Here is a 15584-nt window from a genome sequence, read left to right on the forward strand (position 1 = left end):
GATAGACTGGGGGAACAGCTGAATGAAAGGTAAAACAGAATAAATTGTGCATGGCCTGAATATATCTGACACTAATTAGTCATAGCTGCAGCAAGGCAGTGATTCCACTGCTTTGCTTGGAAATTAGGTTCTTGCTATAGCTGGTTTGCTATTTTTCTTTTGACCAAGCAATGGTCAGATTATGTGCAGAAAGTGCATAAATACATCAGAACTTTTCAGATAGAGCATGCTCCTACGCAAATCACAGATGTTACAAGCAGTGGACATTGACTGGAACAAGAACGTATGAATGTTTTCTAGCCAGGTTTTGTTCTGTCATTACACATGAAATGAGAATTTGCATGTAAGTATACTTATTTAACATAATAATATTTGTATTTACAAGTAAGTAATATTTATTATAAATACAATAATATTTCTTACAATAGGTTCAGAATATATGTTAAAACATTGTGTATATTATTTAGTCCTATATTGTGTTTAATGTATTAATAAATAATCCTCATCTTTTCTAGATAATTTAAAGTATGGCTCAGAATACAGAGTGAAGTCTCATACATAACATTACCTAGGGAGGATTTTTTGACTGGCTGAGGAAATTTTAGACATGATACTGGTGTTATGGCAGCATAAAAACACATTAGCTTTCTGGATAGAGGGTGGAGAAGGAAACAAAGAACTTCCTAAAAGGAAAGTTTTATGTTTCATTTAAATGAATAAATTAATATCTCAAAAATTTGACAAAGGAAATTTTTTACCTTATTTTGATGTAAGTTTGCCTTCACAATTGTTCTGAGCTTCATTGTGCTCTTTTACACACAGGATTTGATTTTACTAACACAGTCTGGAGTATCTCTGTGATTTCTGATGCCAAAATAGACTGAATAATTCTGTCTTCAAATTGGGGTTAAGTAAACAAACTACAGGGTTAGAAATTGAGTAGGAAGGTTAAAAGCAAGTTGGAGAGTAGGCTTTCATTGCAGGCTTTAGTTCAGCCCATGATACTCTTCCTTCATGCAATAATGTAGGTGATTAAAAGCTATCTACTTTAGACATTTATACTGCTGAGTGCCCTTGCTGCCTAATGCTAAGCCATAATACAGTGTTTCTAAGTTTCTAAAACAACATTCTTTGAGAAAAATAAATTTTTGAGAAAAATGGTATATTTTCATGCTATTAAAAACCAGTATAATATAGTGTATTTAAGAGTATCAGCTAAGATTCAGTAGGCAGAGGTTAGCTTTACAACTCTATTAGTATTTATGCAAATAATGATGATTATATTTAACATTCATATTAACTGAAGGTTGCATTGAGTCCTTTTAGCCATCAGTTGCCTTTATGGTTGTGAAGATTCTGAATAATCTAGAATAATGGCATGTTCGCTTAATACCACAAGAATGAAGGGCTAGTATTTGTAGTCTGAAGGAAAAGCTGTTTGATTTCCTTCTCTTTCTTGTGAAAAGGATTAAAACAAAAAACCAAGCAAAAAAAAAAGTACCTAACTATATTTTTTGACCTTTAGAGTGTTTAAAAACAGGCAATGAAGACCCATTTAATATTAAATTTATACACAAAAAAGGTGGGCTCTTCCCAGATAAAATCTTTGTAGAATGAGAGCTAAGAATATTGGCTTTTAAACTGACCATTTTGAATAGTTTAAGGAATCGTTTGGATTACTGTTAGGCTGTTTCTGAATTAAAAAACAGAATTTTAAGTTAAGAACACATGGTTTAAGTGTACTCTGCAACTAAAAATCTAGCAATGCATATTCCATACTCTAAATTTAAAAACTAATTTTCATGAGGTAGTTGCACTCCAAGAATTATTTTGGAAAAAAATTAAATATTAATCAAACACTTCATTTACTCACAGTGAGTCACTCCAAGTACTCAAAGTTCTTGGACCCGTACTCTGGTTCAGTCAGCCAACTAATTGTCACTTTCATTGGCTGCTTCATTTGTTATAGAGCAAAATAAGAACTGGAAGGGACAAGAAGTCTGTAAGTGTCTCACCCTCTGAACAGTAGCTCTTTTCCAGTGTTTGTTTTAGTATGTTTCCACTTTCACCCACTAAGATAATGAGATTATAAAGCATGAAGCTGAAAGTGGTGTGGACGTTCAAAGGCACTAATTCTCATTGCTTATTACTAGCTTAATAAGTTAGCTCTAATGAGCCTGTTCACTAGATGTTTTAATTTTTATTGAATGTTCATAGATTATTAAAATTTTACTAGTACAGATGAGGGAAGGTGCAGATTCATGTATGGAAGCATCATATATGGATGCAATATGCTTATCTCTGTTTCAAAACCTTGTGGAAAGAAAAGCTGTGTAGCTAAAGATTCTGTTTTCTATATACTTCTGTAATTGCAACATCTCTGGCTTATAGCTATAGCAAAAGTTTTGTCCATACATCCAAAAATGTGTAATCCTTTAAATTTTGCTCATCAAAATATTTCAGGGAGTTATTTCTGTCTAATCTACCAGATGTTTAGATCCAAAATGTTTGAACAAATTGTTTGATCATCACATATTGCAAACAGGCAATGAGGAAAAGGTCCACAGAACACCTGAAAATGTAAGTAACAAAATCAGAAGATATTTTCCAGGCTCTAGGGTGCTAATATTAATGATTACAGCTCTCTAATTTTTTTACATGCTTCTTTACATTAGTTTTTATTTCTTTTTGTTTTCATTATGTAACAAAAAGAAAATGTAGTCTGACCAGTTAAGTGTTGCCAAAAAAGTTTCTACAATAATACTATTTTAAAAATTATTATTACTCACCTGGAAAAAATACAAACTTTTGATTTTTCTCTATTAAGAGAACATTGATTTAAAATATTTTTTTAATACTTTGTATTCTTTAGTTATAAACCATAGTCTGTCAATACTATGGTCTGTCAGTATAAGAACTTCACAATAAAAACACAGGTTTGCAATAAAATATATCTAACCTTTATGTAAGAGGTAGTCATAGAGCTCACTCCATTTTATTAGGAAGAAGTATTAGATGGTACCATTCACTGAAATGCCAGAGTGTTCTACACATTTTGTGAAAAGAGTGTTTCATTTTTAAATGTTTCATTCACTTAAATTTTAGAAGGTGTGATATTTTTCAATGAATGTCTTGTCAGTATTGAATGAACAGATGACTTAACACTTGGTCCAGAAGAATAAACAAGATTGACTGAGCAGTCAGTCCTATGGCATTCACTGTTAATTACATTTTGCACCCATGCTTTACTGTTTGACAGATAAAAGTGTAAAATTAAAACATCAACAATACTTCCATATATTTCTGTATTCGATATGGACGTGACTGATCTTTTTTTCATTTTTTTTCTAGGCCTTTTCTGGAAATAAAAACTCTGACAGTGTTGTATACTACAAGCTTCATCATTCCATTAATGCAAGATTTCTCCGTTTTGTGCCTTTGGACTGGAATCCCAGCGGCAGAATAGGAATGCGCATTGAACTATATGGATGCACATACAGTAAGTGTTTTGCTGAATCAGCTAAATTAAACAACTCTTAATAATTTTCTTTTGCTACCTAAATTACACTTGAAAGTAGATTTATAAATCTAAATTTAACCTTGAATAAAAGTGATTCAATAAGTTTTATGTGCAGACTTCACTGTTTCTTCATCATCTAACAATATGTGGTACATATTTTCCAGTTCTTTCTGGTTTGGAATGAATGATGTGAACATAATTCAGGAACATATTTACTGCAAACTCTTTTTTTATAGTCTTAGAACCTCTATCTTAACATGGTATACTTTCTATCTAAGGGCAGAATTTGAAAAATGTTTACAGTTCTAAATATATACGGTCTTGCTCCTGAGTCAAAAAGAATACAAGATAGACCCACAAATACGCAACTGAAGCATACTTCAAAGTTGCTACATACTTAAAGGGCACTTTCAGAAAAGTTTTTGTGTCATTAAGAAAACATGACTAAGTGATATAAGCATTTTGAAGATAAATGCATAAGTATTACAGTTACATTGATCTGCTGGACAATGTAATCCTTCCTGTTATCTTCCTGCTACAGTTCTTCATCCATGGTCTTTAAAAAAATATATTCCTCTTAGCATGTTGTTTACTGCTTTTTATTCTATGTATCTTTTCTCCATGAGGGAAACAGGGTTTATTTTAAGCAAGCTAAGTACTTTGGGTTTTTTAGTGTTTGGTTGTTTTTTTTTTCATTTTTTTCACTTCTATGCTTAACTCATGCTTCTTAGGATTGTATCATAGAATCATAAAAGGGTTAAGGTTGCAAGGGAACTTAAACAGGCTGCAACCTCCCTTGACCAGGCTGCACCCTCCCTTGACACCTCACACTTGACCAGGCTGCACAAAGCCTCCTCCAGCCTAGCCTTGAACAGCTCCAGGGAGGAGGCTTCCACAACCTCCCTAGGCAACATATTCCAGCACCTTACTACCCTCATGGTGAAGAATTTCTTCCTAATATCTAACCTAAATCTCCCCTCTCTCAGTTTAAAACCATTACCGCTTGTCCTATCACTACCTTCTCTGGTGAAAAACCCCTCCCCAGCTTTCCTGTACCTTCAGGTACTGGAAAGACACTATAAGGTCTCTCTGGAGCCTTCTCTTCTCCACACTGAAAAGTCCCAACTCTCATAGACTATCTTCATAGCAGAGGTGATCCTGCCCTTCGATCATCTTTGTGGCCCTTCTCTGGGGCCATCTACAACAGCTCCATTTCTTTCCTGTGATAAGGACTCCAGAGCTGGGGGCAGTACTCCAGGTGAAGTCTCACCAGAGCAGACTAAATGGGCAGAATCACCTCCCTTGCTGTGCTGTCCATACTTCTTTTGATGCAGCCCAATATGTGGTTGGCCTTCTGGGCTGTGAGCACACACTGGTGGCTCATGTCGAGCTTCTCATCTACTACCACCCCCAAGTCCTTCTCCTCAGGGCTGCTCTCTATCCATTCTCCTCTCAGTGTCCATTTGTGCCTGCGATTACGCTGATCCATGTGCAGGACCTTGCACTTGGCCATGTTGAACTTCATGAGGTTGGCACTGGCCCACCTCTCCAGCCTGCCAGGGTCCCTCTGGATAGCATCCCTTCCCTTTAGGGTGTCAACTACTCCACATGGTTTGGTATTGTCAGCAAACTTGCTGAGGATACACCCATTGTCCATGTCTCCGACAAAGATCCTAAAGAGCACTGATCCCAATACTGAATCCTGAGGAACACTACTTGTCACTTTTCTCCACCTGGACACTGAACCATTGACCAAAACTCCCTGGGTGCAGCCATTCAGCCAATTACTTATCTACCAAGTGGTCCATCAGTTAAATCCATGTTTTGTCAGTTTGGAGACCAGGATGTTGTGTGGGACAGTGTCAAATGCTTTGCAAAAATCCAGGCAGAAGACATCAGTTGCTCTGCCAATATCCACCAACTCTGTAACATTGTAACAGAAGGCCACCAAAGTGGTCAGGCACAATTTATTCCATGTTGGCTGTCACCTATCACCTCCTTATTTTCCATGTGCCTTAGCAGATTTTCAGGAGGATGTGTTTCATGATCTTGCTGGGCACAGAGGTGAGACTGACTGGCCCATAATTCTGCAGGTGTTCCTTTTTTCTCATTTTAAAAATAGGAGCTATGTTACGTTTTAGCCAATCAGTGGGAACCTAACCAGACCTCCGTGACCTCTCAAATACAATGGACAGAGGCTCAGCAACTGCATCTGCTTGCTCCCTCAGGATCTGTGTATGGACCCCATCAGTTCCCATAGATCTGTGCACATTTGGGTTCTTTAGATGGTCACAAACCTGTTCTTCACCTACAGTGGGGGGTGCTCTGTTTTCCCACTCCCTGCTTTCACCTGCTGTGGCATTTGCAATGAGGCTGGACCACTTGCCAGTGAAGACTGATGCAAAAAAGTAATTGAGAACCTCAGCCTTCTCAATATCCTGTGTAGCTAGGTCTCCCATTTTCTTCAGGAAAGGGCCTATATTTTTGGTTGTCCTTCTATCCCCAACATACCTATAGAAGCATTTCTTATTGCTCTTTTAATCCCTGCTGAGATTTAATTCTATCTGGGATTTGCCTTTCCTTACCTGATCTCTAGGTGCTTGGACAGCCTCTCTGTAGTCTTCCTCCTTCTTAAGTCTGAGCTTTTCTAGGAGCTGCTTGCTCATCCACACCGTCCCCCTGGAGTTTTTACCTGAACATCCTCTTAGCTGGGATGCATCACTCTTGGGTCTGTAGAAGGTGATCCTTAAATACCAGCAAGCTTTCATGGGCCCTTCTTACTTCCAGGATGTTACCTCCTGACACTCTCTCAAACAGATCTCTGAAGAGGCTTAAATCTGCCCTCCTGAAGTCAAGGATAGTAAGCTTACTGTGAGTCCTCCTTGCTGCCCTAAGGGCCTTGAACTCACAGAGAATCACAGAATCTTAGGGGTTGGAAGGGACCTCAAAAGATCATCTAGTTCAATCCCCCATGCCAGAGCAGGATCACCTACAGTATATCACACAGGAACGCGTCCAGGCGGGTTTTGAATGTCTCTAGCAAAGGAGACTCTACAACCTCTCTGGGCAGCCTGTTCCAGTGCTCTGTCACTCGCACAGTAAAGAAGTTTTTTTTGATGTTTACGTGGAACCTGCTATGTTCCAGTTTGCACCCATCGCCCCTTGTCCTGTCACCAGACATCACTGTAAAAAGCCTGGCTCCGTCCTCCAGACACTCCCCCTTTATGTATTTGTAAACATTGATGAGGTTGCCCCTCAGTCTCCTCTTCTCCAAGCTAAAGAGACCCAGCTCCCTCAGCCTTTCTTCTTAAGGGAGATGTTCCACTCCTTTAATCATTTTTGTGGCTCTGCACTGGACTCTTTCAAGCAGATTCCTGTCCTTCTTGAACTGAGGGGCCCAGAACTGGACACAATATTCCAGATGTGGCCTCCCCAAGGCAGAATAGAGGAGGAGGAGAACCTCCCTGGACTTACTAACTACACCTTTCTACTACACCCCAGGATGTCATTGGCGTTGTTGGCTACAAGGGCACATTGTCATGGTCATCCTCCTGTCCACCAGGACCCCCAGGTCCCTTTCTCCTACACTGCTCTCCAGCAGGTCAGGCCCCAACCTGTACTGGTAGATAGGGTTGTTCTTCCCCAGATGCAAGACTGTACACTTGCCCTTGTTTGATTTCATTAAGTTTCTCCCTGCCCAACTCTCCAGCCTGTCTAGGTCTTGCTGAATGGCAGCACAGCCTTCTGGTGTGTCAGCCACTCCTCCCAGTTTAGTGTCATCAGCAAACTTGCTGAGGGCACACTCTGTTCTCTCATCCAGGTTGTTGATGAAAATATTGAATAGTACCAGTTCCATTACCAACTCCTGAGGGACTCCACTGGTCACAGACCTCCAACTAGATTTTGTCCCATTGACCACAACTCTCTGACTTCTTCCTTTCAACCAGTTCAAGATCCACCTCACTACCTGATCAAGAGCACACTTCCTCAGTTTATCTGTGAGGATGCTGTGGGAGACAGTGTCAAATGCTTTACTGAAATTAAGATAAACCACATCTACCACCCTACCATCATTGATCCACCTAGTTGCTTCCTCATAGAAGGCTGTAAGGTTGGTCAAACATGACTTCCCCTTTGTAAATCCATGTTGATTGCTCTTAATGATCCCCTCATCCTTGATATGCCTAGAGACAGTGCCAAGAACAAGTTGTTCCATCAACTTTCCAGGGATGGAAGGGAGGCTGACTGGTCTGTAGTAACCCAGGTCCTAGACTGGAGTGACATTTGTTATCCTCCAGTCCTTAGGCACCTGTCCTGTTGCCCACGACTTAACAAAGATTATGGAGAGTGGCCAGTTCCCTAAGCACCTGTGGGTGTATTCCATCTGGACCCATCGATTCGTGGGTGTCCAGATTGCTTAACTGATCCCTAACCCAATCCTCATCTACCAAAGTAAACTCCTCCTTCACTCTGACATCTTGTGGGGCTTCAGGGATCTAGGGCTCGTGGGGAGGGTCTGCAGGAGTAAAGACAGAGGCAAAGAAGGCATTCATTACCTCTGTCCTCTGCCACCAGGGCACTCACCTTGTTCAGCTGCAGGCCTATATTGCCTCTAGTGTTAGTTCTATCTGCAATGTATTTGAAGAAGACCTTTGATCTGACTTGCAAGGTTTAGTTTCAAGAAAGCCTTCACTTTCTTTATTGCCTCCCTACATCCTCTGACAACAGTCCTATATTCCTCCCAAGTGGCCAGCCCCTCCTTCCATGATCCATAAATTCTCTTTTTCCACTTGAGTTCGCCCAGCAGTTCCTTGTTTAACCATGAGGGTCTCCTGGCTCCCTTACTTGATTTCCTACCCATTGGGATGCTCTGATCTTGAGCTTGCAAGAAGTGGTCCTTGAATGTTGACCTCAGCTATCTTGAGGCCCTTTACTATCTAGTACCCTGTCCCATGGGACTTCTCTTAATAATTGATTGAGGAGGCCAAAGTTGGACCTGTGGAAGTCCAGGGTTCTGGTCCTGCTAGGTATTCTGTTCCTCCCACACAGGATCCTGAACTCCACCATCTCGTGGTCACTGCAGCCAAGGCTGCCATTGACTGTCACCGCTTCGACCAGACACTCCTTGTTGCTGAGTACAAAATCCAGCAGTGCTCCTCTCCTAGTTGGTTTGTCCACCATTTGTATCAAGAAGTTATCATCAATGCATTGGAGGAGCCTCCTAGACTGTGAATGGCTGGCTATGTAGGCCTTCCAGCAAATATCTCGGTAGTTAAAATCCCTCATGAGGACTAAGGCCTGTAGTTGCAAGGCTGATTTCAGCTGCCTGTAGAAAGCCTCATCAACTCTCTCGTCCTGATCAGGAGGTCTGTAATAGACCCTCACAACTGTATCTCCCAGCCTGCCCCTTAATTCGTACCCACAGACTTTCCACTTGCTCCTCATCAGCCCCTGCACAAAACTCGATACATTCTAGTTGCTCTCTCACATAAAGAGTGACTCCACTACCTCGCTTTGCTGACCTGTCTTTCCTAAAAAGGACGAAGCCATCCATGGCCACATTCCAGTCATGTGAGCTGTCCCACCACGCCTCTGTTATTGCTACCAGATCATAACCCTTAGATGGCACACAGACCTCTAACTCTTCCTGTTTATTCCCCATGCTGCATGCATTGGTGTACAGGCATTTCAGGAAGCAAGTAGAGCACACTGGTGGGACCAAATCCTCCTTAGACCACCCCCCTTCAGGCCTTGGTATGTTCCTCTTGGGCTTGTCCCTAACAGACCCAGTTTTCTCCCCTTCCCCCTTCACATCTAGTTTAAAGCTCTCTCAATGAGCCCTGCTAAGTCCTGCCCCAAAAGCCTTTTCCCCCTCTGGGACAGGTGGATCCCACCTGCCACCATCAGGCCAGGTGTCTCATATAGCAGCCCATGACCAAAAAAAACCAAAGCCCTGCCTTTGGCACCAGTCTCGTAGCCATTCATTTATCAGTAAACTCTTCTTGTTTACCTCTCCACCCATTCTTGCAGGAGGTATGGAGGCAAACACTACTTGCACTCCAGACTCCCTAACTAGCCGTCCCAGGTCCCTGAAGTCTCTCTTCATTGCCCTTACATTTCTTGTAATAATTTTAATTTTGTCACTGCCAACCTGAAAAATCAGCAGTGGGTAGTAATCGGAGGAATTTACAAGATTAGGGAGTTTCCTTTTAACATCTCTAATCCGAGCCCGAGGGAGGCAGCAGACCTCCCTGTGGGATGGGTCTGGTCAACAGATGGGCCCTTCTGTTCCCCTCAGAAGGGAGTCACCCACCACAATTACCCTCCTTTCCTTCTTAGTTGAAGAAGTCCTAAGGCGTGGGGCTGAGCAAAAAGTCCTAGATGCTTCACTAGTCAGATCTATCACTCCAACTTCATTTTCCTGTCCCTGAAGTTCCAAGGCCCTATACCTATTCTTCAAGGGCAATTCAGAGGGCGGAGGAGGTTGGGAGGGTTTTTGCTTGCCTCTCCGAGGACGGACCTCCCTCCATTCCTCCATGTCTCTAAAATTCTCTCCTTCTGTCTGATGACAGGAGGGGAGGGGATCCATCACTTGTTCCAGAACCTCTTCCTCCTGCCCTTGCCTCAAGGTTTGCCTCCACCAATCTATTTAGTCTTTCAACCTCCTCTGTCAGTTTAACCACCTGCCTAAGGAGATCATTGATTTGCTCACACCGCACACACGCGGTGCCACTGGCTCCCTCTGGCACCAGTGCCAGGCTCAGGCACTCGCTGCAGCCAGAGACCTGCACAGCTGCGTGTCTGCTCAGAACCTCCGTCTGAGTTCCCACATCCTTTTTAAATACGGTTTTAGGGCGTGTTGTCACCATGCTAGAGAAAGCTACCGGTGTTCTCTGCTCCCTGCCTCCACTCGCGCCGCTCTCCGCGTGCGCTCGCGCTCCCCGCCCTCGCGCCACTCCCTGCTCCTGCCGCTGCCGCTCTCCGCTCTGCGCTGCCGCGCGCTCTGAGGGAGCTGCCGAGATGGCCGCTTTTAAACCTTGCCGCCGTTCTCAGCCACACCCCTGCCACGTCAGCCTTCCTGTTCCTCGCAGGCTTCCCGCTCAGACTCGGGTCTGCTCGCTCTGCTCCGGCTTCGCCCCCTCCGGGAAGCCCGGCCCCTTCTTTAATCCTCAGTAATTAAAGGAGCAGCTCTCACCGCTGCCAGTGGCGCTGCCACTCTCCGCTCTGCGCTGCCGCAGTACTACTCCACCAATCTATTTCTCTTTCACAATCCCAGATGTTCCATAATCTTTCCAACTCCTCTTTCAGCTCAGGCACTAGGCGGAGTAAATCATTCACCTGGTCACAGCGTACGCAGGTGTTCCCTCTGCTCTCCTCCAATACGACTTACAGGTTTAGACATTCTGAGCAGCCAGAGACCTGGACAGCTGCATTCTTGAGAGGGAGGGATCTCTGTCTGGGTTGCCGCTGTCCTCCTGGCAACGGTTTTTGCCCGAGTGGATACCATGTCTACGTCCTATTTGGGGGGGGTGGGGATGATCACTAGCCAAGTTCTTACCTTGACCAAGAGGGGGCCCGTGCCCTGCCCTGCGTGCCCTGCCTGCGCAAACTGCCGCGCAGCACCCTTCTCCCGTGCCACACGCTGTTTGCCTACTCCTGGTCACTGGTGCTGCCTAGAGGCTGCTCTTCTACCTGAGGGGGGGCAGGCCACTGTCCCTTTACTTCTGCCCACGGTGAGTCAGAGCTGCCACTCCCCAGAAGCTCTCACTCCCTGCCCAGCGACAGGGGCTGGGACTGACTCCCTCCCACTCTCTCTGTTTCTCTCTTTCTCGCCTTCTCTTCCTCGCTTTTGCCGAGGGTTTCCTCGTGGTTTAGCTGCTGCAGAAGGGGTCCACCAGTACGATCCCTCGCTCTGGTGCTCCTTGCCTCAGTGGCTTCATCAAAATGGCCATTTCACAGTCTCTACAACCAAGGCTGCCTAAAACTTAACATGCCTCACCAGCCTTTCCTTGTTGGTGAGAACAAGGTCCAGCATAGCACCTCTCCTTGTTGGTTCCTCAATTACTTGGAGAAGAAAGTTGTCAGCACACTCTAGGAACCTCCTGGATTCTTCGTGCTTTGCAGAGTTGTCTTTCCAGCTGATACCTGGGTGGTTGGAGTCATCCATGAGGACTATGACTTGTGAATGCGTAGCTGCTCCTATCTGTCTGTAGAATGCTTCGTCTATACTCTCCTCCTGGTTAGGCGTCCTGTAGCAGGCCGCCACTGAAATATTACCTGTACCTGCCTTCCTTTTAATCTTAAGACATAAGCTCTCAGCTGGCTCCTTATTCATCCCCAGGGAATGTTCCTTGGACTCCAGCTATGTCTCTGACGATAGAGCTCAATATCCCTACCTTTTTTCCGCCATCTGTCCTTCCTAAAGAGTTTGAAACCCTCCATTTTGATGTTCCAGTCATAGGAGGCTTCCCACCAGGTCTCCATGGTGCCAATAAGATCATAGTCCTGCAGACACACACACATCTCTAACTCCTCCTGTTTATTCCCCATGCTGCATGCCTTTGCATAGAGGCATTTAAGCTGGGCCTCCAGTGAAGGTAACTGACTAGCAGAAGAGGCTTGGATTTCATTATGCCACGCACCAGGTACTCCCTTGCTGTTCTACACCACTTCTATAGGATCTGGGCATCTATTACTGATACTGGCATGACACTGAACATCATAAGTGTGGGGTGAATGGAAATTCCATCCCCCCAGCCACATCAGTTTAAAGCCCTCTTCAACAGCTTGGCTAGCATACGGCCAAAGATGCTCCTCCCGTTTTCTGACAGGTGGATCCCATCAGCCCCCAGCAACCCAGGTTTGTTAAAGCTGGTCCCATGATCCAGATAGCCAAACCCTTGGCTGTAGCACCAGTCACATAGCCAGCTGTCGATTTGCTGGACATGATTTGCCTTATCTATCCCCTTCCCTTTGACTGGCAGGATTGATGAAAATACTGTCGGTGCACCAGAGCTCTTAGCTGCTGCTCCCAGGGCCCTTTTTAGTATTCTTAACTCTGCTGGTGGCTGCATCAGTGATACCCACATGAAACACCAGGAGTGGGTAATGGTTAGTTGGGTGTACAAGGCTAGGAAGCCTCTCAGTGACATCCTTGATGCAAGAACACACCTGTCTAGACAGTTGGTCTCATCTGCAAACAGGTGTCTTTGTGCTTCTCAGAAGAGAACTGCCTATTACTGTCACCCATCACTTTTTCTTGGTCACACTGGTTGCTACAATTGGAAGAGATCGAGCCACCTTATTCTGCACTAGCACTGGTGTAGGCTGGCTATTTTCCTCTTCTGTTGTTTGCAGAGGAGTGAACAGCTTCTTCAAGGGCACCTCAGACTTTGAGGGAAGTACCTTCTTCTTACATTTTCTTACATTTTTTCTTCCTGCGACCTTCCACTCCTCCACTTCAGTGGCTCCCCTCCTTTCCATGCACACTGTGGGGGGTGGGGGGAGGCAGGGAGGGTAGTATTTGGCTGACTGGGCACATACTGGTCTGCCTGTCCTCAGCAGTTATCATATGGATCACACTATTCATCTCATTCTCTACCTCCCTGATACTCTGCAGCCTCCTCACTGTCTCCTGCTTCTCACCTGTCTGATGCAGGAAGTCATTCACTGTTCATAGCTTTTGCAGGCAGGCTTCCACTTACCTCACTGTCAACGTTTGACTCAGGTCTGACAACAATGCTCTTGATCCCCCTCCCCCTCCCACCCAGGCAGGGAAGGAGGGAGAGAAAAAGAGAGAGACTTGGCTGGATTGAAAACCAAACAACAAAGATTTGATTAAACACTAATGATATAAGAAAATATATACAATTATATACAAATATGTTCAGATATGTGCAAAAGCCTCTTACCTCCTCCCACCCCAGAAACTCCCACAGCATTCTCCTGAGCTGTGAACAGTCCTGAAGAATTCCAGACTGCTGCTGGAGAAAGTGAAGAGTGATGAGGGTCAGGAGAGCTCGAGCCTAAGGGTCAACAGTGACGGATGGACAGAGTCCTCCCTGGACGCCAGCCATGGACGGAAGAGAAAGGAAGAAGAAGAAGAAAGGAAGTTGTCTTCTGTGATCTCTGACCTTCTTCTGAGCTTACGTAAACATATGGAATGGAATATCTCTGGCCAATTTTGCTGTCTGTCTTAATTCAGCCTCCTATGGGGTGGTCATAGACTCTGAGCTGGCAAAGATGCGACCTTGAAGACCCAGCAGTTACAAAAACATTCCTCTCTTATCAGCCTGAGTTAGTATACACTGTGACTAGTTAAAAGAAGCTTGCTGAAGAAAAAAAAATTAGTAAAAGGACAACTGGCTTCATCTTGGCTCAAACCAGGACATTCCACCCCTCAATTCATACCATATATTACATATAGGCTCTATATTTTACCTGCTGTCAAATTAAGGATTGTCCCCCAGAGTCAGATTACCTTGAGGTACACATTGTACTTCACCATCTTCCATCATCACATACCAGGTATGTCCAGGTCCTTAAACAAAAGCAACACCCCAGACAGGTTTACCTTTGCCTGAAGCAAGATAGACCCAAATGCTTTTAACCAGCAGGTTTCTTTCACATACCACAGGGACTTTATCCCCATGTGCCGTGTAAAGGGTTTGACTGAGCAGGACCAGCCTGATTGATGGATCCCCTGGTATTAACTAACCAAGTGTCCTTTGCCAAATTTTTGTCCCAGTTTTTGAAAGTTCCACCACCCATTGCCTTCAGGGTAGCTTTCAACAAAACATTGTATTCTTTCAGCTTTCACTGAGGCTTGTGCATAGCACAGGATATGGTATACCCACTCAATACCACGCTCTTTAGCCCAGTTGGTCACAAGACTGTTTTTTAAATGAGTTCCATTGTCTGACTCAGTTCTCTCTGGAGTGCCATGTCTCCACAAGATTTGCTTCTCAAGGCCCAGGATAGTATTCTGGGCTGTGGCATGAGGCACAGGATATGTTTTCAACCATCCTGTACTTGTTTCCACCATTGTAAGCAAGTAGCACTTACCCTGGCGGGTCTGAGGCAGTGTGATGTAGTCAATTTGCCAAGCCTCTCCATACCTGTACTTAGACCACCTCCCCTCATACTACAAAGATTTCAACTGTTTCACCTGCTCAATTGCAGTGCACGTCTCACAGTCGTGGATCACCTGCGCAATAGTGTCCATGGTTAAGTCCCTCGGTCATGAGCCCATTTGTATGTTGCATCTCTGCCCTGATGACCTGAAGTGTCATGGGCCCATCAAGCCAGAAGGAGCTCACCCTTATGTTCCCAGTCTAAATCTATTTGGAACACTTGAGCAGCCTCATCTGCTCGTTGGTTGTGTTGATGTTCCTCAGTGGCTTGACTCAGAGGTACGTGTGCTTCTACAAGATGCACTTTTACCACCAATTTCTCTATCCAAGCTGCAATGTCTTTACACAGGTCAGCAACCCAAATAGGTTTACCTTTTCACTGCCAGCTGTTCTGCTGCCACTGCTTTAGCCAACCTCACAAGGTATTTGCTGCCGTCCAAGAGTCAGTGTAGAAATAAAGTTTAGACCACCTCTCTCGCTCAGCAATGTCCAAAGCCAGCTGGATGGCTTTTACCTCTGCACACTGACTTGATTCACCTTCTTCTTCAGCTGCTTGTGCAACTAGTTGTGTAGGACTCCACACAGCAGCCTTCCACTTCCGGCGGTTCCCTACAAGATGGCAGGAGCCATTGGTGAAAGGAGCAAATTGTTTTTCAGTCTTGGTGGTGGCATTCCAAAGTGTGTGCATTCTGGCCAACTTGTAATTGCTTGTACAATACCTGGACAATTAGATCTTCCTATTTGAGCTCGCTAGGCGATCAAATCAGTCCATTTGCTCCAGGTCACATTGGTGGTATGATGGGTAGGAGAAAGTTTACTCTAGAATTCAGTGAACTCAGTTGTCGCTCTCCTCTCCCTGGTTGGAGACAGGGCACCTCTAATATTAAGCATTAGAGTTTGATGCACCATCCTGGGTGATTACTGGTGCAGCT

General features: G+C 44.4%; 1 protein-coding gene across 2 annotated transcripts in view; it reads left to right on the plus strand.

Annotated features, from left to right (window-relative positions):
- Nucleotides 1-15584, plus strand: part of CNTNAP4 (contactin associated protein family member 4) — a 222557-nt gene that overhangs the window by 101580 nt on the left and 105393 nt on the right. For both annotated transcript variants that reach the window (XR_007891847.1, XM_051643036.1), the window contains exon 4: nucleotides 3352-3499. Coding sequence is in view for 1 of the 2 variants with exons in the window: in XM_051643036.1 (XP_051498996.1) it covers nucleotides 3352-3499 (148 nt within the window). In the remaining variant the exon portion in view is untranslated. The remainder of the gene's footprint in view (nucleotides 1-3351; nucleotides 3500-15584) is intronic.

The sequence above is a fragment of the Apus apus genome, chromosome Z (assembly GCF_020740795.1).
Source record: "Apus apus isolate bApuApu2 chromosome Z, bApuApu2.pri.cur, whole genome shotgun sequence".
In the NCBI taxonomy this organism is placed as follows: Eukaryota; Metazoa; Chordata; class Aves; order Apodiformes; family Apodidae; genus Apus; species Apus apus.